Genomic DNA, 23,897 nt, shown 5'->3' with positions numbered 1-23,897 from the left:
ATGTAATAAACAGCCAATCGTTGCTGAATGAATTTCTCATTCATTGTTAAGCGTTGGTGCTGATGTTAAATTTAATGACAAACTATAAAGTTGATATTAATCATACCCAGATATTTAGGACTTAAATATATTTTTAATTAAGTATCGATAACTAAAAGTGAAAGAAACATGTGAATGGACAGGCTAGAACCTTGTTAATATTGTGAAAGATGCCTCCAGTCAGACTTTCCAAAACAGATTATACCAGTTTCATGGTAAAAATACTAAAAGGCTAGGTGTCATAAAACATGAAGCTTATAAAGAAATGTGGTAATTAAAATTCTGCAGTTTTTGGAATAGCTTATGAAAAAATATAAATATTTCCAATATATCCTCTCACTACGTTTAATGTTGAAAATATATATTGACCCTCAGGGTTAAAAAATTTTGAAGGCACAAATACACTGATGACTATCTACAGCTTTTGTAAGTGAAAATAATGAAAACCCTTCTCTTCCTCATTTGAAACCCAATTTGTGATTTAGCAATATGCATGCTCATATTTAGCAAGTTCGCAAGGCTCAAGATAAATGTACATTTATAAAATTAGATGATCAGCGAAATTTGTTTTTGAAAAATGCCTTTGATTTTTCACAAGAGTGTGGAAAATATTGCAAATGAGTCAATGCTCTTTAGAAAAGATCCAAGGGTCATGGCTATGTCTTGAAATTTATGTTTGCAACACTGAGCATAATTCCATGCATAAAATAAGTTGAATAAATTCTTGATGAATGAATAAGTTAAGGGTTTGATTTTATAAAACATAAACACAATTAAATGATAGTGCTCCAAAATACTAATATTAATTATACAAATAGAAACTACTGAGGTAAAAATATGAACCAATTGCTATTGAATTTGTGTCTTCAGTAAGGAAAACATACAGCAGTCTATTTTTGTATTTATTCGAGGAAAATTGTCTTTTTGTTTAGACATTGTGATAACATCAGATATTTTCATACAACCAAAAGCCTCAAGGCTCAGTGCACCCAAACATTTTGAAACCTCCGACTAGATCTTATTACTGGATTTAGAACTTAGAAATTGGATGTTAATGAGTAGATTTATAACTTAGAAACTTTGTTTTATTTTTATTACAAAGTCAATATTTTTATATATTTTATGTAGCCATGCTTAAATTGAACAGGAAGAGGGAGGCAATATGGGTGTTCTGGGCCAATGAAACGTAAGCCACAAATAGACCCAACAAATTGTGCATGACGTAGTAGTAGATAAATGAATAAAAGTCTTAGAGTGACTAGGAGGTATGGATGGGACTTTTTCTTGAGCCATATGAGAAGGGTGGTGCCCACAGAACTGAGAATGAATTTTTCTGTATTCCTGCTATAAGGTATATAAAATACCACAGGCATAAGATGTAAAATGCATGAATTCTATAGTATCATGGTCATCCTTGACTCCTCACTTCCTCTTACAGGCCATATCTTCCCACCAGATTTCTTTAACTTACGTCCAGAATCTGGCTCACCTTCACAGCCACCACCATTGTCTTAAACACCATCGTCATTCACTTAATTACTTGCAACAGCCACCCATCAAGCCTTCATACAAGGCACCCATTATATGCCTATATTTTCAATAAAATAGGGGCTGATCATTTTATTTTTATTTTTAATTGAAGTAAAACATACATAAAAGAGTGTAAAGTACTCTAATATGAATTGAGGTTAATAAAGACATGGAAAGTATAAAAAATACTCCAATCTCAAGTATATAGGTGATTGCTTTTTTAAAATGTATATACCTGTGTTGTCACACTCGGATCAGAACAAAGGACACTTTCAGCATGCCTGGTCCCCTCCTGCAGATTTCCAGACTTTACCCTTCCAAAGTTCATCACTATTCTGATTTTGTTTTCATTATTTACTTTTACACATCTTGGATTTCATGTAAACTGGGGATAAAAAGTATACACTCTTTTATTGGCTTCCTCTGCTCATCTTTATATGAGATCTCTGCAGGTCAGTTGCTTAATCTGTAAAGAGGAAGGTAGGCTGACCCTGGGAGCTAAAATCTGACAACAAATTGATGTTCAGCCCCAACCCACAGAATTTCTGATTTATATTGTCTGGAGTCAGGCACAGAAAATTAGTATATTTTTAAAAATCCCAAAGATAATTGAACCTGTATACTCTGAATCAAATGATGTCTCTCCCCTCCCCTTTCCTCCCCATTTCCTCCTTTTCTCTCCCCCCACCACCCCTCCACTCCTTTCTTCCAAAAGTACAGGGATGGGCTGGCCACTGCTCCTTTTTACCTCTATTCTTCCTGAAGTGTGCACTGAGCACCTATCAGATACTAAACACCATCTGAGGTTGCTGAAACTACATGAGTCAACAAAATGTAGTTCCTATGTTCCAGGGGCTTGAAGTCTCAAAAACCCCATGCCTGAATATATAAACAAATATCATTGAATATATTATAATAGAGTAGGCTTTAATAGTCCTACTGGAAATTAAGTATTCAACTACTTGTTCTATTGCTGTTACTTAACTACTATACCAGTAATGCAGAACTGAATTAACTATCTTGAATTGTTGGTACTCCTAATGAATAACTATAAAGGAATATCCCAAAATGTTGAAAGCCCCTGATAAATCAACTATGTAAGGAATATAGAATGCATTTTAAATATTTTTTTCCTCTACTCTTTTAGGGCCCTTTTATTTTCCTTTCTAATTTATGGTGCATGCTGAAAGAGCTCTTGGTCTCCGATACCCACTCCAGGCACCAGTTTGCTTTTAAGTGGTTTCAAAGGTAGCCAAAAAACAAAAACAAAAAGAAAAAACAAAAACAAAAAACCTATCTTACATTCTTAATTACAGACTCTATCTATTAACCTTTTGTGATTCTTACAGTGAATTAATCTGTTCAGGTATAATAAAAATAACTGAAATTTAGGCAATAATAGCCTGTGAACATTTTGCTGTAAATTATGTATGTTTGGATCAGGAATCTTCCTATTTTCTGTAAAAGGTATATAATTGCTATGGAGTTAACAACAGCAAGACTATTAGGGTGAATGTTTGAAAATATTCAGTTCAATTCTCTTTCTCAGTATTAGACCACAGTAATTATTTAGTGTGTTTTTTTTTACTTGTTTGTAATGGTCCTGGAAAAAAAGTTCAAAATAATATTTTAGATGGATACAATAGAATATCATCTTTTTCCCATTTCTTTTCCTTCCTCCTCAATTCCTTCCTTCCAAGTCTTATTTTATAGTAGCAAAGTGAAATGTAAATAAAGAATGTAAAATATATTTCAGCACCTTAGCATTATTGGATATTCACATGCTAATGAGCAAACAAGGTCTGTTTGATCCTGTTGGACTTAGTGACTTCAAATCTATTGTTTCAATAGAATAATTTAAATAAAACTTACTTTTTGTTTTTTAGTAAAACTTATTTTGAAATAAATCCGTAAAATCATTTTTCACAAAACAAATGTGTAGATCTTGGCTGCATTTTTAAGCAAAGAATATCTAATTGAATGTTATTAATTTAGTTTTGCATAAAATTACATTTAAAATGGAATGTAAATTGTTGTCCATTTTATAAGGACAGATTTTTAATCTCTTTTTTTTTCTTTTTCTTTTCTCTAAGAGACACTTTGACCTTGCTGTGAAGCTAAGCTAGAGAGGACATTGGCAGAACTTTGTATGTCCATATGCATAGATTTGGATGATAATTTAATATGACAGAAAACAATACCTTGCCAAGGATTAACTTTAAATCTTCTATTTACTTTAGAACTCCAAGATTTATGGAATACCAAAACAACCCAGGGAGATGACTCATAAAGAAACAGGACTTTCTAGTTTCCTATACTCTTTTACAAATTCTTAGCTGTTTCACTTTGTTGTATAACATGATGGTCAGTATTGAGGTCAACCTGTAAAGTAACATAAATCAGTCATTTGGGTTTTGTTTGTTTGTTTGTGTTTTGTTTTATGTTTTTTGTTTGCATATCATTCTAAATGGTTACAAGCTAGTAATCATATCAAAACTAACTGTTTAGCCATGGCATCACATTTTTTTTTTTCAGTTGATTTATTTATTTGGAAAGAAAGAGCAAGCAGGAGAGGGGTAGAGAGAGAGGGAGAGTGAGAGGGAGAGAGAGAATCCCAAGAGGCTTCATGCTGTCAGCACAGAGCCCAACGTGGGGCTGGAACCCATAAACCGTGAGCCGAAACCAAGAGTCAGCTGAGCTACCTAGGCACCCTGGCATCACAATTTTACATTACAAAGCCAATACCTATATTTATTTAATCAGAGGAATATACAATTGTAGAAATACAAATACAGTTTTATTTTTTTTTCAACGTTTATTTATTTTCGGGACAGAGAGAGACAGAGCATGAACGGGGGAGGGGCAGAGAGAGAGGGAGACACAGAATCGGAAACAGGCTCCAGGCTCTGAGCCATCAGCCCAGAGCCCGACGCGGGGCTCGAACTCACAGACTGCGAGATCGTGACCTGGCCGAAGTCGGACGCTTAACCGACTGCGCCACCCAGGAGCCCCCAAATACAGTTTTAAAAATAAAGACTTGCTATGATTTAAGATGAAAATTCGCTTTATTTCTTTCATGCTGTATCAACCCTTCTGGCATATTACCAAATCTCACTGATTGAATCTCAATTACCTACATCCGAACATTCTGTAACTTGCATAAGCAACAGTCTTCTTCTATGGATGCTTTCGTTGAGACTTATTTGTGAAGCACAAAATCCAGATTTATGTTAAGTAGGTGGGTTGCTAATTTGTAAGAATGCCATTCTTGATCAGGCCTCTATGAATTGTTTGTAAATACCACACTGGACAATGCAAGCTTTATATTCGTTCTTCAGTTAGCTGGAAAAATTCTAGTTAAACTCTGGTAAAGATCTGTAGTATGAAATGAATGTAAAGTATTCATTCTTTCTTTATCTTACTCTCTGGTTTCATTTTAGCTCATTTGTTTATTTAAAAATAACCCTCTAAGTTGCTTTTTCACTGCTTTTCATATTACAGATTGAAAATGTTGATGTCTGCCTTAGTTTTCTAGCAGCCAGAGGAGTAAATGTTCAAGGTCTATCTGCTGAAGGTAAGAAAAGGCATAGTTGTCACAAATAACACCTAAGTTTGTAAAAAAAAAAAAAAAAAAAAAAATTTTTTTTTGTATTACAAGCAAAGTGGGAGCACAAAGCTTCTTAATATATAAAGGAAATCAGTAAAGTTTCCAAAATAATAGAAACATAAACGCAGTGGTTATTAACCTATGCTTTAATTATTTATATATGTTTCATATTTTGCCAAAACTGTTACTTACATGAATAAGTGTATGAGAGAGGTGTAGATTAACAAAAAATCTTTATGTTATTACCAGTGTATAGTATTTTTGGAGTCTTAAGTAGAGGGATAGATGTATACGTAGATAACGCTGTGTAATAGTGGACCTAAATACAGGTAAAAATAGTATAATTAATTTGGAAATATTATTTTGTCAAGAAAATTTCTATAATATAAAATTGGTAGTCCTAGTTGAAATATTTGGTGAGCTTAAATTACGCACCATGAGGTCTTAAATAATTATCACTAACAATATTTAATAACTGTTATATATAAAAGCTTTAAAGTCATTAAAGGCTTAAAAGATCATCATTAAAATACAGAAAAGTGGGAAAAGACTGAACTGGTACTGTCATTGTTTTTTTCTGAGACTTTCTCTTTCACATATATTTTTAGGAAAACTTTTCAAGTGTTATTAATGAAATCTAGTTGTTAAAATTATGAAATAGCAAATCCTTTGAGATCTGCATTAACAAAAACCATCTTATTAGAATGTTAATTTATATATAAAAATTCTGCTTAATACTTGTATATACTCTGACAATTTAGATCTGTTAATGTTTCTACTATGACTATTTTCTCCGAATAGCCTTTTACCCGACACATACTAGAAATATCAGACACCTCTGTTTTAAAATTTTTGCTGCCATGGAAAAAGGAATTATGTGGCTTCTGAAATACAGTGAACATTTAGTAGAATTATTGAGCTTTCCCAATTTTTCTTCTATATTTATTTTTGTTGTTTTAAATTTCTTTTATCTTTTATATTTATATATGTTGCATAATATTAAATTACTCATTTGGTGGCCAACAAGTTTAGGTTCAAACCTAACTGATGGTTCTATAATTTTGAATAGAAGCTATAAAATTCCCCAGGAAAATATTTCACTTTTTTAGTGGTTAAAAACAGGTTAGAAAGGCTCCAGTTTGTTCCTTTTATGTCTCTTCCTTTTCATGGGACATCCTTTATTAACATAAACCCATTGGTCTTCATTTATCTTCTAAAAGTATATGAATGCTAAAAATGATTTTCTAAATTAATTAAATATGCATATTAATAAAACCAGAGATTTTTTAAAACCGCTATGATCATCCAGGGGTACATGGGAACATTAATACTTTCTTACTGTAGCCTCTTATCGATCAGACTAATTCTTCTATATCATGGCCACTGTGAGAAGGTTTGGCGGGGGCAGGATTCTCGTTCTCATTGTATATGAATAATGCCACTGTGGACTCCATGTGACATTTATAAACCATCAGAGAGCAACAAATCAGAATAGTTTGTTAATGCCCCTAAACTACAAAAAGGAGGCATAAAACCCTGACCTCACAGGAGGATGTATATTTTATTGCCAACAGCATGTTTTATTTAGAATGTGATTATAGGTTTCATAGCCTTATTTCAGACTTTACTTCCATCTCTACTCCTAAGTTTTAACTACAAGAGAAAAAAAGCTAGAGTCAGATTGTAGCTTACTTTGTACATTTAACTTTTTATTCAATATTAGAAACGTTTATAAAGGAGCTTGATGTATTTCTACTAGGATTTAGACATTTACATTAATTCAGTTATGTTATCTAATATCATGGTCTTTATTATTTATTAATATATAACATGAGTTATAAATAAAAGAATTGGAGTATTAAAAATTAATACGATGTTGACTTTATGATATATATGTGTACTATATATCTATCTACGTCCATCTATGTATATTTATAGATAGATAGCTATATTAATAAATTTATTGTTGGGTGATTTAGGACTGTTATAAATCCAGTTGCCATTACAAAGTACACCCATACCATCCTGATTGATAATGCAGGACAACCAACATTTAGGTGGCTTTTTTTCTCCACTTCAGAGCCATCACTATGTTGATAACAGCTGTGTATTTGTGAGGGCAGCAGAATGCTAATCAAATGATCAGCACAAGACAGCCCATCCGTTTGTAGGAAGAAGCAAACTCCAGAAAAATTGCAGTTAAGGATTAGCAAAGAGCATTGCTCATCCAAGTTTTGTTCTCTGTACCCCCCATCCCGTGACTCAGTCCCTGAAGCTCCGAGCTATTCGGAAATGCTACATGTCAGAAATTCACAAGTGACTGAGAGACTCTAGTTGCATTTCCATCTTCACAGATTTAGTCTAAGACAATGGCAACTAGAATTTCAGTTGTAAAACAAATAATAAAAAGGAAAACCACATTCATTTGTATGTTTTTACTGTTTGTATATTTTCCCTTTGATACAGAAATAAGAAATGGAAACTTAAAAGCCATTCTAGGGCTGTTTTTCAGTTTGTCTCGCTACAAGCAGCAACAACACCATCAGCAACAGTATTACCAGTCCTTGGTGGAGCTTCAGCAGCCAGTCAGCCACGCCTCCCCTCAGGCAGAAGCCAGTCAGGCCAAAAGCCAGCAAGATATGCAGTCCAGGTAAGGAGGGAAGCAGAGATGTGTTTGAAATCAACGTGTCTAGATACAACTCGTTTTTAAATGAGTTTTTGTTTGTGAGTTTGAAAAACCGATTTATGTCGTTGTATCAGTGTTATGATATTTTTTGACTAATGTGACACAAGTTAAAACCACTTTTCTTTTGGTTGGATGAACAACATTTATCACTTCGGGGATGAAATATTTGTGTTTGTTTTCTAGAGATGATTATGGTTTGTATCAAAGTGTGTGAAATGTCTTTCTTGTCAGCGATGCGGCGGGTTATTTCCTTCTGCAAATTATTACTTAGAATGTGCTATTGAGTCCTACTGTGTACTCCTATTCTCTACTCAATTATCTTTGAGTCTTTTGATAAATTCATTAAGTCTGTCAAAAGTTTCAGATCTGTTAAACATAGGGATTTGAGTGTTTGGGGACATACTGTTTTTAATGTATGATTGTGTGTGTGTGTGTGTGTATTTATAAACACACATGTATGTGTTCGTCTGACTTGATACTGTTGGCTCATTGTAGACACAGCCTGGGGTGAGGTGCTGACAAATCACGGCACCTTCCTTACCCTTCCATTACTGCCGTTTTCCAATTTGGACTTTCTATCAGTCAGGGTTCAGCCAGAGAAGCAGAACCAATAAGGGATTAAGAGATTTATTGTGAAGAATTGGTTTACATGATCATGGGGACTCCCTAGGCAAGTCTGAAATCCTAAAGGCAGCCGAGCAGGAAAGGCAGGCTGAACTTCTCTCAGCATGAGCCAAAACTTTTATATACAGGTGGAATTTCTTCTCTCAAGTAAGCTTCCATCCTGCTCTTAAGACCTTTCAGGTGGGGAATCAGACCTACCCAGATTATCTCGGATAATCTCTCTTAAAGTCAGCTGCTGTGGATTTTAGCCACATCCACAAAATACTTTCACAGCAGCACCTAGATTAGTGTTTGATTGAATAAGTGGGACTGAGTTGACACATCAAAAAATCATCACAGAATGAAATTAAGTTAACAAGTTTCATGCATACTGCTCATTTGTTGCTCATCAATGACCAGGGTATCAGGTCATTAGCTCTATTGTGTAAATAGCTGATTGTTTTTCCTTAGTGGGGTGAATGTCCAATATGAAAATACTCACCATGTTGAAGAGTATATATACATATCAAACATATGTAAATATTTAACTTTTTCCATCTTAGAAGACAAACCTGAAACTTAGTAACACTCAGTTTACCTTGAATTTGTTTTTGATATTTAGTATTGACTCAAAAAGTTAAAGTCCAAATTACATTCACAAAGCACACGCCCCATCCTTATTGTCAAATATTCAACAGTTCAGAAATCTTCTTCTCTTTCACCTGTCAACTAGCCCTTTCTTCATATTAGCCAATATTTCTTTTCTCTATATGAACATGTAAACTCTATTCCCTTTGGCAGATTTTATTCACTAATGAATTATTAAATCGATATAGAAAAATTAGAATTTTATCAAAAAATATAGGGTATACTACAGAGTTCATGGAGTGATAAAAGATATTTCTCATCACTCAATGCAGATATGTTTCTGTTCTTTAAGCTCGTCTGGGCTATTTATGATGTAAGTGAAATTATGCAAAAGTCAAAGTGAAAAAAAATACGGAGTAAGTTCTTTGGATTTCCTTAAGAATGGAGAGGAGCGGGAGGGGGGGGAAGGAAATAGCTTTTTATTATGTATTATTATTTGGAGGAGTTGGTAGAAAGAGATCTAGGTTGTAAAAACTGCCAGAAATAATAATTCCTAGAGTTTGGTGTAAGTTACTTAAACCACGGACAAAAGGCAGGAATAGTAGTGGAAAAAACATAGGAAGTTAAGTGGTATGTATTGTAGAAAACATGTGACCTCTGGAAGTGATATGGAGTATCATTTGTCTTTGCTTTACCTCATTCTATTTCTGTATCTGCCATGTGGAATTTCTTGCCCAGAAGTTCTCAGTGGTTATGACCCTTTTGGGGAGATTGTTTTTCTCATTCTTACTGGATATGCATGACTGTTATGGAATTGTGTTTTTTTAAGATACAAAACCCTATATAGTAGGCATGGTAATTTTACACCATTTTGGGGAGAGCCTGCTTATTTTTTTCTCTGAAAGGTTTTGAGGAGTATTCTTTTCACCGGTATCCTTTAAGACTGAGGCACACTCCTAAATAATTTTTTCTTATGATAAATTTAATTACTTTTAATTACTTTCTAGACCAATAATTTATAAATGTGGAGTACTTGCTGTAGTAAATATAGCACTTATGTCTCTGATGTAGAGGGGCTACAAGTCTTAATTTTAATAGAATTTATTATATGTTTTGAAGAATATTATTTCAAACATTAATACTTATTTCCATTTGTATAGATTTGGTCAGAGAATAGCCTATGAATTAGAATTTATGTGGACTTATGTACAACAATCGTTGTATGTATTTTTCAAAAGCCCGTAGTGATAATATACATAAGAAAGGATATCTACTATATGTCTTTATAGTAGAACCAAGATAATTAATGCAGAAAAAAATAACCCAGTGACACATTTATCTTCATTCTCCTGAAGTGTGAGTCATGAGTCATGATTTATGAAGCCTTTCTGTTGATTCTAAATCTCTTCCCAAGTAAATAGCTTAAATAACTGGTTGCTATAGTATTCTGGATATTTAGCCAGAAAATGTTCTTATATTTTTCTCTGTCAGCTCCAAAAAATTTTAAGGGCACATTGTTTCAGTTCAGTGAGAGTTTTATTTTGTTTTATTCTTTTTGTTTATTTAAAATAAATTGATGTAACTGTATATATTCCCAGAGTATTTTATACATTAAGAATTTGTAACTTGGTTTTGCTATTTTAAAAATATCTCCAAATGTTTTCAATCATTTGGAACATCTTTCATTTAAACAGACACTTTGACCTAAAGGTTAATAAGTATACAAGAGAGAAAATAAAACATGGACCAAGAGGAATCGAGTGTGGGTAACAGAGTCTCCTTTTTTGGTTTCTCAGCTCTTTCTCCACTTTCGTGTGCATGTTTGTGGGTATGTAGGCTCACATACATGAGAGCATACCTGTGTGTGTGTGTGTGTGTGTGTGTGTGTGTGTGTGTGTGTGTGTGTGTAAGTGTGTGTATCCTGCTCAGGTGGCAACAAGAAACTTGCCTCTAGAATCAAACTGCCTGAACCTGGATCCCAGTTCTCCCACTGCCTAATTGTGTGGCCTGGGGCAACTTGCCTGACGTCTCTGTGCCCATCTCATGAAGTTGTTTTTAGGTTCACTGGGTCAGTACAGCATAAGACACTGTGAACATATCTGGCACAGGTCACTCTCTGCTCAAAGCCTTGCAATGGTTCCAAGTAGCCCAGGTTTTCTCTCACCTTAGGCAATGTGTTCTTGCTGATCCTTTGCCTGGAATACTCTGATAGCTGCTTGGCTAAATCTCTCATCTGCCTCAAGTCAGCCGCTCATCTGTTGCCTTCCCACTGATGCTTACCTAACCACCCTTTTAACCCTGCCTGCGTCCCATCTCTGCTCCCCATTGCACTTCGCCATACTTTTTCTTTTTTTCCTTAGCTTAGCCTTAATCAACCTTTAACCTCAAATCACTTCTTATATCCGTTATTTATTATTGCCACTTCCCTCTAAAAGGCAAGCACTGGGGCGCCTGGGTGGCGCAGTCGGTTGAGCGTCCGACTTCAGCCAGGTCACGATCTCGCGGTCCGTGAGTTCGAGCCCCGCGTCGGGCTCTGGGCTGATGGCTCAGAGCCTGGAGCCTGTTTCCGATTCTGTGTCTCCCTCTCTCTCTGCCCCTCCCCCATTCATGCTCTGGCTCTCTCTGTCCCAAAAATAAATAAATGTTGAAAAAAAAAAAAATTTAAAAGGCAAGCACTATCAGTACAGCAAGATTTGTTATATCTTAATTACTGGTGTGGTAGTACTCGTAACAGTAATAATAATAGTAATAATTATAATAATAAGCACAGGGCCTTACACATAGTAGTTTTCTACGATTATTTCTGAAATGAGATAATGTAAGAATTAACAAATCTGTGTTCCACCTGTTTCCAATTTTAAATAGAAAGATGGGTAGTTGCAAGTGTAAGTAGTTCCAAATGACAATTGTGTATATTTATAAAATTAGTAGAATAAAAATAATTAAACATATCCTTGACTTGGGGTGGTCATGTTATTAAAATACAATTAGTTTCAAAATGATGTACAGTGGAAATTCTTATTATTCCTGGAATTATCCATTTGTAGTATCTATATTAAAATAAGGCGGGGACTCGGATTGTAAATTTCTTAAACGTTCCCCGGGAATACTTGGTTATATCTGGAGTGATAAAGCCTTGATTAATCAAGTCTTCAATTCTCAAAAATGTGAATATATTTAACATAAAAATTAAATTCTCTTTGTCAGTGATGTTTGGAAGGACTTTGCATGAGTAAAGATTAAAGATCTTGCTGGATTATGTAATGTAAAGCATCCTATTTGCATTTATTTAATGTGAATATAAGACTAGTTCCTCCTATTTTTCTGGCTTTTCTTTTTATTTTGAAAATAGTAAAGACCCTTTCTTAAACCAACTGGAAAAATATGAGAAATGTTTTAATAAAATTGATAAAAATCTTTAGTAAGAGTTGAAGTCATCGTTCTTTTCTGTAAATTTGAACTAGAAGATCAGAAGATACTATTTCTTTTTCTAGAAAAAAAGTAGGGAAGAATGCTTTAATTTTCAAACTCAGAAAATTCATTTGATCAGTAGGTATGTTTTGGGCATTCAGGTTATTTCTGCTAATCATACTTTTCCATGTGTTGAGTTTTGACCATAGAGTTCTAGTTGACATGGAAGATGACAGGAAGTTTAATTTCACCCAAATCTTACACAATGTCTGACACATGAGACTGGCCAGGAATGAGCAGAATGCATATCATGAATGGATAATCTTCCTAAGAATATCTGGTAAATCATTGTAGTGAAAGAAGATTATAAAACAAAAAATTATTTTTCTTATGTCTTGGTCCAGCTATACATGAAGTGTTAACATGATACTATGTGTAAAAGATGATGATTTTTATTTGCTAAAAGCTTTAAGAAAGAGGGTTTTTTTTCTTAAAATGTGGAACTTTTTGCTTAATTTTTATCCAGATGATTAAATAACTTTCCTTCCTGTTACTACATAGTGAATTTTACCAACTCACAAATAGTGATCACTGAATCACATGAACAGAGATTTCATGTTTTATAGAAATAAAACGTGTGAAAAAGAAAAGAAATTAAGTGTAAAAGTAGAAATAGGTAAGAAATCACATAGATCATAGAAGTAAGAAAGGCAGCGACAAAGATATATCTTTCTGAACTACCATAACAGCTATTTTGAGAATTGGGGAGATTATGATTTCCGCAGCTGATCATTTGCCCTTCTGCTTCTCATTTGTAGGAGAAAATCAAATATGTGTCCACTTGCAATTTATACGAACTATCTCAGAGGACTCGCACGCCAAATAGCAAAATCTATGGACACGTGTTCTTTGAGTGACTTATCTATTCCCTGTGCAGCCCCTTGAAAAGGTTCCCGCGACCCCCGCCACACACGTTGCTCTTGGAACCCTCTTTCCATTGAGGACATTTGCCTGTCTCTTTTCCAGGAAACATCATTTCCTTCTGGGGGATTCACTCAGAAACTGGGACTGCTTACAGCTTTTCAGCCTGGGGTTATAAATCTTGCAAAGTATATTAAGGAAGTTTAATTTAAGATGACAGGAAGGCTCTGGTAATTTAAGCCCTCGTGAACCTGGCTTCAATTAGTTTCTTAACTCAGCTCTGTGTTGTGGCCTATAGTGTGCTCTTCAAAAAAGTCAGTGAATCAATTAAACTTTAAACAAACGAAACACAAAGGACATTTATGAATATTTTTTAAGTGGGACTTTTTCTTTTCTAGAGAGGAATAATTGAAGGGATAGAGAGTTTTTGTTAATTGCCTGATTTAGGAAACCAAGAGAGTGCAATAATAAAAGAGCATATAATACGCACATACACAGTTTGCTTACGTTGTGCTTTTATTTCACTGTTTATCAACGTTTATTTATTTTTGGGACAGAGAGAGACAGAGCATGAACGGGGGATGGGCAGAGAGAGAGGGAGACACAGAATCGGAAACAGGCTCCAGGCTCCGAGCCATCAGCCCAGAGCCTGACGCGGGGCTCGAACTCACGGACCGCGAGATCGTGACCTGGCTGAAGTCGGACGCTTAACCGACTGCGCCACCCAGGCGCCCCTATTTCACTGTTCAAAAGGCTTGACGACTACTCATACTTCTGTTGTTATAGATGAAGCAGCATCTATACAGTTTTGGTTATTTTAGAGTCAGGCAAACGTGAGTTTAAATTCTGCCTGCCAATTCCCAGTGTTGTGGCATTGAGCAAATGATTTTAACCTGTTCAAATACCAGTGTTCTTACCTCTACTATTGGAATGGAAGTAACTGCCTCATGAAGGCATTGAGAAGTCCTCAGAGAGTGATTCATGTATAAAGTGCCTCCTTAGCACAACACTTGGCATGTAATAGACACTCAACTCAGCTACTGACGCTATACCTTCTCCCCCTTAAATATCGTGTCATATGTATAATAAAATATATTGACCCATGTTAGAAACCTCAAGTCAGCCTCGTCTCTCCCTTCTCACTTTCTCTGATCACTTCTGTCCATTCCACTTCTAACTTGTATTTAAATATGTGAAAGTAATTCAAAGTAATAACATCCTCATTATTAAAAACAACGGCCTGATGCTCAGACCGTCTCATGCCCAGTCTGATAAACCCTTTAGTTATTATTAAAGAGGTAAACACTTTAATTATTTCAGGTATTTCCTTTGGTAGTTACTCCCATATAGCTAAATAAAATACTTCTACACTAGTTTGTATTCATTGATTTGGTCATTCTCTTTTGATTCACACACTCCCCATCTCTCCCATCCTCCATTAATGTGTTCAATGCATATTTTTTAAGCACTTAGCATTCTTCAGACACTCTTCTGGGCACTTGAGATACAGCAGAGGACAAAAGAGATTAAAGAATCCTTGCCCTCTTGAAGCTTACATCTACCCTAGTGATGGGAGACAATAAAAAATTAAAATATGTATCACTAACTGGACAGCTGATGGTGGAGAAAAACAAACCAGAAAAAAAGATGCTGTGTAGAAGCCATATTCCTGCAAATTTAAATATGGAGCCCTCACTCAAATGACATTGAGCAGAGGAGGTAAGAGAATCAGCAGTGTGGCTATCTTGGGAGAGAGAGTTTCAAGCTGACAGAAGACAAGAGCTGAGACCTTGAGTTAGGAGCTTGTCTGGTTTATTTTAAGAAGAGTAAATAACCCAGTTGGGATGGATCAGAGGGAAGGAGGCAGGAAAAGAGTAGGATTAATTCAGATGAAGAGCAGGGAGACACTAGCATGATGTGACCCTTTTGCCACTGCAAGGACATTGGATTTTATTCCAGGAGAAATGGGAAGCCACCATATTCCATAAAGAGGTGTAAACAGGTATAAAAATCAAGGGGTCACTCTGGCTGCTTTGTTGGAAATAGTTTTTAATGGGGAGAAGGTAAAAACAAGAAGGGAAGAAGGTCATGGAGAAAAGCTTGGAGTACCATATTGAAAGTGGAGAGGAAGTTAAGTTCAAAATAGGTTTTGAAGGCAGTGTCAGTAGAATTAGCTGACAGATTTGAAGTGGGATTGGTAAACAGAGAGGAGATTCTCATTGGAAAGGCAATTCCATTTACTGCAAAGGGAAAGAATGTGGGAGGGGCAGATTTGGTATGGAGAAAGACATTTACTTATGGACATGTCGATTTTATGATGTCTACTAGGTATATACAAGAGGAAATACGAAGAAGGCAATTGGAATTGCAAGACTGTATTTAAGGGACAGGTGTAGGCCATATATGAAAATTCTATGAATACAAACATATAGAAATTATAAAAACTGTGAGCCTAGATACAATAAAGTCACCAAAAGTCTGTATGCAGATGAAGAGAAGATGAGGACTGGGGCCAAGAGCCAGACTGTATTTAGACAATGAGTGATTGCAAGACCTGCTAGAGGAAACTAAAAAAAGGGCAGCCTGTAGAGTCAGAAGAAAACCAGAATTTGTTTGCCTGGAAAGCAAGTGAAGAAAGTAGGCTAAGGAGAAGGAGGAGATTAATAATAATAATTTATATGTAGCCCCAGTCACCATTCTAAGTACTTTATATACTTATTAATTATTCCATTCCTCACAGCAACCCTCTGATATAGCTATTGTAAGTAATCGTAGTGATCAGATTAAAAACGAAACTGGAAATCGAAAGACCAATTAGATTGCACAAAGTTTCATGGTTACTGAACTGTATATTTAATCCAGGCGATCTGGCTACAGAGTTTGTGGTTCTAACCATTGCCTACCTACCTGCAGAATGTCAACTGCCTCAAAACTTGCACAAAAGCAGGATGAGCACCGAGATCTGATTCCTGGATTTTTCATTGGAGACTCTGATGAGAGCTATTCAGTGGAGTGGTCACTGTGGTAACTTGATGAGAATCAAGGAGAAATGGACAATCAATGGAAAAGGAGAGAGAGAGGAATTAGAGGTGGTCATTAGTGTGTGGACAGGTCTTCCTAGGATTGCTACTAATGTAGTGAAATTTCACTCTTTTTAGCTCTTTTATTGTTTAACTTTGTAACTTTATATAATGAAGGAACATCTTTGCTTCTCTCTCAACTGTAGAATATCTTTGGGTGTTCTGTATTATAAAATATGGCTATTAACATTTCTATTCAGTTCTCCGCCTCCACTAACAATTTCCATCCTCTGTCATCTGCACTCTTAAAATTAAGGCTCATAAGATTTACATTCTATTTTGTACAGATTGATTCCAAGATTTTTCAAACCAATGGAGTACTTCTATAATGGGTATTAGAAATATGTTCTGCGGAATCAAAACATATACTGTGATTCTTTCCTTTTCAACAGCTGTCTTGAGTTTCTATTGAAAGTTGATATTTGTTTGAATGCAGCCATTAACTAATAGACAATTTTAAGAATGGTCTAGGGTTGCTCTGTGCTGACAGTGCAGAACCTGCTTGGGATTCTCTGTCTCCCTCTTTCTCTGTCCCTCCCCCACTCACCCTGTCTCTGTCTCTCTCAAATAAATAAACTCAAAAAAAAAATTGAAATAATGAGCCAATGTTCATTTAATGATGCTTTAGAAGGATGAGTCCAGGTGTATTGAGGAACCCCTCCATGCCAGCATTCCTTTTCTTGGATTATTCAGTTGTTGGTAGTTAAAATTGCTTCTTGTTTGTTTGGAAGGTTAATTAATTGGTTTGTTTATATCCGGCCATAGAGCGGTCATTGATAGTGATTGATGTGGATATTTGATTAATCTCCTTTTTGTAGTCTCTTCATTTTACCTCCAATTTCCTAGTCCAGCTTTCCTCCTTATTCTTCTAGACTGAATCCTCCCTGCATGTGTACACTGGGATGAAGCTTCTCTTCCTATGTATTTTCCATTAACATTACTCCATTTATTTTCAGTTTTTCAAAGTCTGTTGAAGTCTCTTGTCCATTGATGGCTCTTCTATCCTGTTATTCTTGATGTTGTGAACTTAAACCTTCATTATTCCCTTTTAAGCGTGCTAATGGCATCACATTAGGGAAAACAATAACATGGGGGCGCCTGGGTGGCGCAGTCGGTTAAGCGTCCGACTTCAGCCAGGTCACGATCTCGCGGTCCGTGAGTTCGAGCCCCGCATCGGGCTCTGGGCTGATGGCTCAGAGCCTGGAGCCTGCTTCCGATTCTGTGTCTCCCTCTCTCTCTGCCCCTCCCCCGTTCATGCTCTGTCTCTCTCTGTCCCAAAAATAAATAAACGTTGAAAACAATAACATGAATTTGAGTCTCAGAAGGCATGGACCGAATCATTTCTGGTTCTGATAACTTTCTTTTTTCTTCTTTAAAAAAAAATAAAAATCCATTAACTGAGTCTAAGTCTCCAGATGGATAATAAAAATATTGTAGTTCTACCCTACTTTTTCGAGGGAGTTAGGAGAATATAATATATAAAGTATTAGACTGCCTACTAATTTCGATTTTAACTTAAGACTTGTGTTTTTTGACATAAATGTATAAGTAAAAACAATAGTTAGCCAGTGCTTTATAGTTTGCTCTTAAAACAACCAACAATGTGATTTGTGTATCATTGTATCCTGTGACTCAGGATAACTTGCAATTTATTTCTTCAACATTTTACCATAGGACATTTTCACATCCTTTTTATATATTTTACAAACATTGTCTCCCAAACACTAGATGTTGTTTGGTTCGATTTGATTTTTAGTATGTATGGGGGCACTTCTCAAATAGAGCACTGATAATGTAGACTTAATTATTATACCTCCGGTTATACCATATGAAATTATTTTATATTAATCTGTTTTCCACTAGAGACTGCATTCAACTTACTGACTTAACAATAGAGAATGCAACTGTCATAATAACTATAATAATCATGCCAGTATGACCATTGAATTATTTTCCCATAGTTAGAGCTACATAGAAAACCAAATAGTAATCAGGGGATGACAGGGTGAGCACCGAGTTAGATTTAGGGGACTTGTAAACATTTCTGTAGCTGAGACAGTCTTGCCTATGAGACTTCAACCATTAGTCAAGGGTCCCTCCTTATCATAAAGCACACTGTTAACATTTGCCTCTTCATATTCCATTTCCTGAGCTTCCCCTTCTGACAACCCCCACAGGCTCCCCCTTTCTGACTGACCTCTTAGTCTGAAAAGATGTACAAACACAACCAGCCCTCTTTCCTGCAAGAACTGTCAGGTAGACTCTGGACCAAAGCTCACCATCAGAGATATTTTGAGACCACAGCCACTCCTTCATAACATGAAACTGAATGTATTGATGATTACATTGTTTTGCAATAAATTGAGAATAGTCCAATTATAAGAACTCTAAAAAAATGACTTTTTCCTAGATCTTCAAACTGTGTAAGCATTCAGTTACATAATTATTTTATAAGTATAATAAAGTCATTTTCAGAAACATGTACTAAGAAATAGTTAACATATTTTGTGCTTATTACAGCACTTTTTAAGTCGTACAAGTATTAAGTAATTCAGATTTTTCACTAATCAGGGTAGTCTTTACCAAAGTAGTCAGGGTCCTCTGTGTGTGTGTGTGTGTGTGTGTGTGTAGTTGCATTAAAATGAACTTTTGGAATGGAGCATTCAATTTATTGTAATACAATTTTACTCCATGCTGAAAATTATAAGTGGCAAAGATCCATGGAGCAAGATAGTGCTTTGAGCTATGTGTAAGTAAAAGCATTGTTGGGAAATTTCATTTATGGTAAGATTGTGAGAGAAATATGAGCCTGGTTTCCTGAGTTGCCCTTTATCCTGAAGTTCTACGTTCCTAAAAAAGCATGAGACTTTGATGTGGTAATATCTTACACAGGCATCTCCCTCTCTAGTTACCGTTTTGAGATCCCACAAAAACAGACCATGCAGGTGGCCTTATTAACTGTCAGTTGAAATTTAAGATAACACAGAGGTTATAATCTATTTACATACCATATGTCACTAATGGGATAAGTTATCACAGTAACCTGTCTCACATATAATCAGGATGATATTTCAGCCACCCAGCTACTAAAAAGAAACACATGTGGATGAAAGCTAAGTTTCTGACTCATCTATGGATTAGGCAATAACTGTTTTCAGTGTTGTCTCAGCTAAACTGAAGCATAGGGACAGAGTATTTTTATCACATACTCTGATGGTGAGTATAGTTGTTGCAGAATATCTTAAATATTTCTGAAGGAACATATTTGGTTTTGAGGCGCAAAAGATATTTTTACAGAAGTGGTTGAACACCTTCATCTTTCTTAGAGCCAATAGCTTGTCAGTTACCATTTTATAACACTGCACAAGGATCCTATAAAAGGGAAAATCTTTATAATAAAGGAAGAATTTGGTGTAGAGAATTCTTTGAATCTTAATTCTGAATGCATGGGTTTTTATCTACTCTTAGCAATTATAGGATATATAAGGATATATATTTTAATCTATTTCAGTCTTAAAATGTTAGTGGATGTGCTTTCCTATCTTCAAAACTTTTTATTTTGTTGTATCTATTGTTGTCTAAAAATCTTTTAAGACTTTGTTCCCATGGACTTAGTTATAATATATGTTGGGTGACTTCTTCCAGATCTCAAGCTATTTTCAGTGTATTTGGAAGGGAATAATTTCTAACTTTTTAACATGATAACAATAAAAGTACAATTGGAATTTATAAATTGTCCACTGAAACCCATATCCAGGAAATTTCTTACTTTCTATTTTGTGATTTCTTTGTAGGTCTCCTTGGTCCCTTGGGAATAGTGCCGTTAAAAAGACAAATGTGATTTTATGATTAAGTGTGTTTTTCTCTTTCTTTGAGAATCAAAAGCACAAAATGTCTGACTACATAAGGGTTCTGTAGAGGGATTTTTACTCATAATATGTTTATGTGACTATAAGACTTAATGGTAAATAGACAAGAGAGGAATAAAGGGTGCTTCCAAAGTAATTTTCTCTCAAGTTTCTTAATATAGATGAGGAGTTAAAAGAATGTATGTAGATGAAAAATTGCCTTTATATTCTACCTTACTCTAAAAAACTTAGTTTACTCAATCACTTTTGTATTAAGTACATAAATTTTAACTCTTTTGTGCTTGATTTTTGTTTTAATGAGTACATCACTGTGCAGTTGGGCTTAATCAAAGAATGCTGTATGGAAATGAAATGAAATATTTTAATGAAAGATGATATTGTTCCTAATGATTCTTCATATGTTACATTAGAGCCCAGTGTTCTTTTTCATTGGTGACTTAAAATTTCAGCTGTGACCTTTTAGCAAACAAAGAGTCAGTCCCCACTGTGTGCCAAGAATTATGTTCGATGTGTGGTTGAGATATGGTGATGATTTTACCATTCAAATTGCTGACAATGTAATAGAAAACCTAGATATTTAAACAGATAGTTCAATCAGGGTTTGCTAACTAATCCAACAGAGTTACTCAGTGACCGCAGTTAGAGGAAAGAGCTCATATGAAGTCACTGATGAATTAAATGCCATTTATATTCAGGAAACTGCAAGTATGTGGACAAGGAAACAGTGTGAATAGAAGTGTGTTCTGAGTATCCATTGCTGTTCAAAAAAATATCCCAAATATAGATGTGCAAAGCAATAACCATTTGATTATACTCATGAATTTTGTGAGCCCAGGAGCCAGACAGGGCACCGTAGAGATGGCTTGTCTCTGCCCCACAGTGTTGAGGACCTCTACAGGGAAGGGTGGAGTGGCTGGGGTGTCACAGACTGCTGGGAGGCAGAACATCTGTTGCTGGAGAACCCACTTCCAAGGTGACTTTTTCACTCAATGTGTCTGGCAGCTTAGTGGGAATAGTGATTACACAAAGCTTCCCCCAGCACGGCAGTCGCAAGGACATTGTACTTCTCACATGGTGACCTGTTGGTCAATGGAGTGACAAGCCCACCCAAATTCAAGGAAAGTGTCAGTGGAACAAAGATTTCACCTCTTAATGAAAGGAGCATCAAAGAATTTATTATAGTTCTATGTTTAAATTGCCACAGGGTGTGATGAAAGATAAGACTAGAGAAGCAGGCAGAGGTCAATTTATGGAGGCTTTGGATGTTATGTCTAGGAGTGGGGACTCATTTCTTGAACGTAAAGGACAATTGTCTTGGAGATTTTTTTTTTTTTTTTTAGCAGAGAAAAAATGATGCCATTTATAACTTAGGAACATGACCTTGGTGACAGAGTAGAGAAAAGATGTGCATTCGGGGGAGGATTGGGAGGGACCCTGCAGCTATAGTGGCAGGAAAATGAACAGTGTAATGTTAATAGACATGAGGTTCTGACTAGGAAATGGACTTGGGGATTGTTTGGAGATAAGGGTGAAATAAAATTATCATCTTTCTTTCTTTCTTCCTTTCTTTCTTTATTTCCTTCTGACTCATTGGATAGCGATATATTTCAGTCAGGAAAAAAAACAATACAATCATCAAAACAGATGAAGGAAATGGAGAGAAAAAAGTTCAGCCTTGGCCTTCAAGTTGATATTTCAATGGGACCTCTAGATGGCGGTGCCTTATGCGTGGCTCTGGAGCCCAGTAGAGAGGTCAGGGCCAGAGATGCAGGCATGGGAACTTTGTTTAACCATGTTTTATTGATTGAAACAATAGAAGTGGAAGAGATTGCTCAGGGAAAAAGGATAAAGCTGGGGGGAAAAGGGAGCAAACTCAGAGCAAACTTCGGACAACCGCATTTGAGAGACTTCCTTTTGATTGTTTTGCAATACATTTGGAGTTATGGTAGTTTATTTGATATCTTCTTAAAGACAAATTGTTTTTGTTGTTGTTATTGAGGAATGCCTCAGCTTTTGAGACATTTTAACCTTGTCTTTCAAATTGTGAAATCTAGTACACCTGAATCCCACTGAATTTTCTTTTCAACTGGCATAGCACTTATGTAAGCCAGACACCCTTTGAAGTGACTTACAGTTCAAACCTTATAAAAACTTGAGGTAGGCAAAGTTGTCATCCTCATTTAACAGATGAGGAAACAGGCAAAGAGAATAGCAACAGCTAAGCCGGGATTCAGATAGAGCAGCCTGAGTCGAAATCCTGTGCTACTAACGCATACACTAGATTTTACTACTGACATTGGAGTTTAATAATTTAGAGAAAATGAAAATTTTAATGTATCACTTTTATGTACCTGCCTAATATTTGCATGTTGCTCCTTTCAAGCTTGAAGTAAATTCAGTTTCCATTGAATATCAAATTATACTTTTTAGACAGGAGTTTGAATTAGTATATTTGGTTTTAAGTGTTATACTTCTCACAGTAAAACCTAAACCATGCATGTGTAAATCTTATTTTTCCAAATTGAATTTTTCTAGCCCAGTGCCATACATATGGGTGGTCAATAAAAGTCTTTAATGATTAATTAACCTGTTGATTACATCAATACATACATGCTTATTAGAATAAATACAACATAAAACTGAATCAAATTTCATAATATCTATATCTACCTTCCACTGTAAAAACTCTGAGGAATGTGCAGTTGATTTCCTCTTAAAGTGATCTTGACTTTAGCTCCACTGTAAAGGTGAGTTTATTCACCACCGAGTATACATCTTTCCAATATATCCTGTTAATTCATTCACCCTGTGACTAGTGACATGATTGAGAAGTCGAGTCTTTATTTTTTCCATTCATACACTATGCCAGGGATGTTCAGTCTGCTTTTCCTACTCTGCATGTATGTAACTATCCTGTGCAACTCAAGCCAGAGAACCAGGAGCCTTCGTAAATTCTTCCCTTTTCTTCAGTTCCTCCAGGTACAATTAACTTCTCTCATTAATCATTTACTTCTGTTTCCTGTGCCTCTGTCTTCATTCAGACACTCTTCAAATCTAGCCTGAATTATAGCAGTGATTTCCTATTTGGTCTCTGGGTTCCAGCCTTGACAAATACCCCAACTTTCTTCCTCCTCTAGTTCCTCCTTTACCCACCTAAGAGAAAGTCTCTCTAATCTGAGAATTTATCCTTTATTCTGCAGTCAACAGCTTTTGGTATTCCCTACTGCCTCAGGACAAAGGCCCAACTCCTTAACAAGTTGCTGTGGTTCTCCAGGTTCTTAACTGGGCAAATCATGGGTGTTAAAAGGATATCTGTAGAATCAATAAATAAGAATAAAATATTTTCACACTTGATCTTAGCCAAAAGGCCAAGAAGCGATAGAATAAAATATTTTCAAATGTCATAATAAGTATGTTCAATTATCGTAATAATTAAACACAGCTCAAATATGAGTTGTTTCAACTGATATTTTTTTAGAAGAAACTTCGTAATAGCTGATGTAGATAAAGAATGACGGATTGTGTGAGACTCAGATATTATGTGTTGGTAACTTGTAATGATT

The 23,897-nt window shown here is 35.5% G+C and overlaps 1 protein-coding gene and 1 pseudogene across 8 annotated transcripts in view; one reads left to right on the top strand and one right to left on the bottom strand.

Annotated features, from left to right (window-relative positions):
- NAV3 (neuron navigator 3) overlaps positions 1 to 23,897 on the top strand; it is a 598,387-nt gene that overhangs the window by 357,796 nt on the left and 216,694 nt on the right. For all 8 annotated transcript variants that reach the window (XM_086712755.1, XM_025927005.2, XM_025927006.2 and 5 more), the window contains exons 4-5: positions 5,071 to 5,143; positions 7,643 to 7,826. In XM_086712755.1, coding sequence (XP_086568881.1) covers positions 5,071 to 5,143; positions 7,643 to 7,826 — 257 coding nt within the window. The remainder of the gene's footprint in view (positions 1 to 5,070; positions 5,144 to 7,642; positions 7,827 to 23,897) is intronic.
- LOC112863985 (U2 spliceosomal RNA) lies at positions 23,638 to 23,714 on the bottom strand (annotated as a pseudogene).

This window comes from Puma concolor, chromosome B4 (assembly GCF_028749965.1).
Source record: "Puma concolor isolate L17-30 chromosome B4, mPumCon1.1.hap2, whole genome shotgun sequence".
Taxonomy (NCBI): domain Eukaryota; kingdom Metazoa; phylum Chordata; class Mammalia; order Carnivora; family Felidae; genus Puma; species Puma concolor.
Note: the sequence above shows the minus strand (reverse complement) of the source record. Positions and strands in the feature narration are given on the sequence as shown.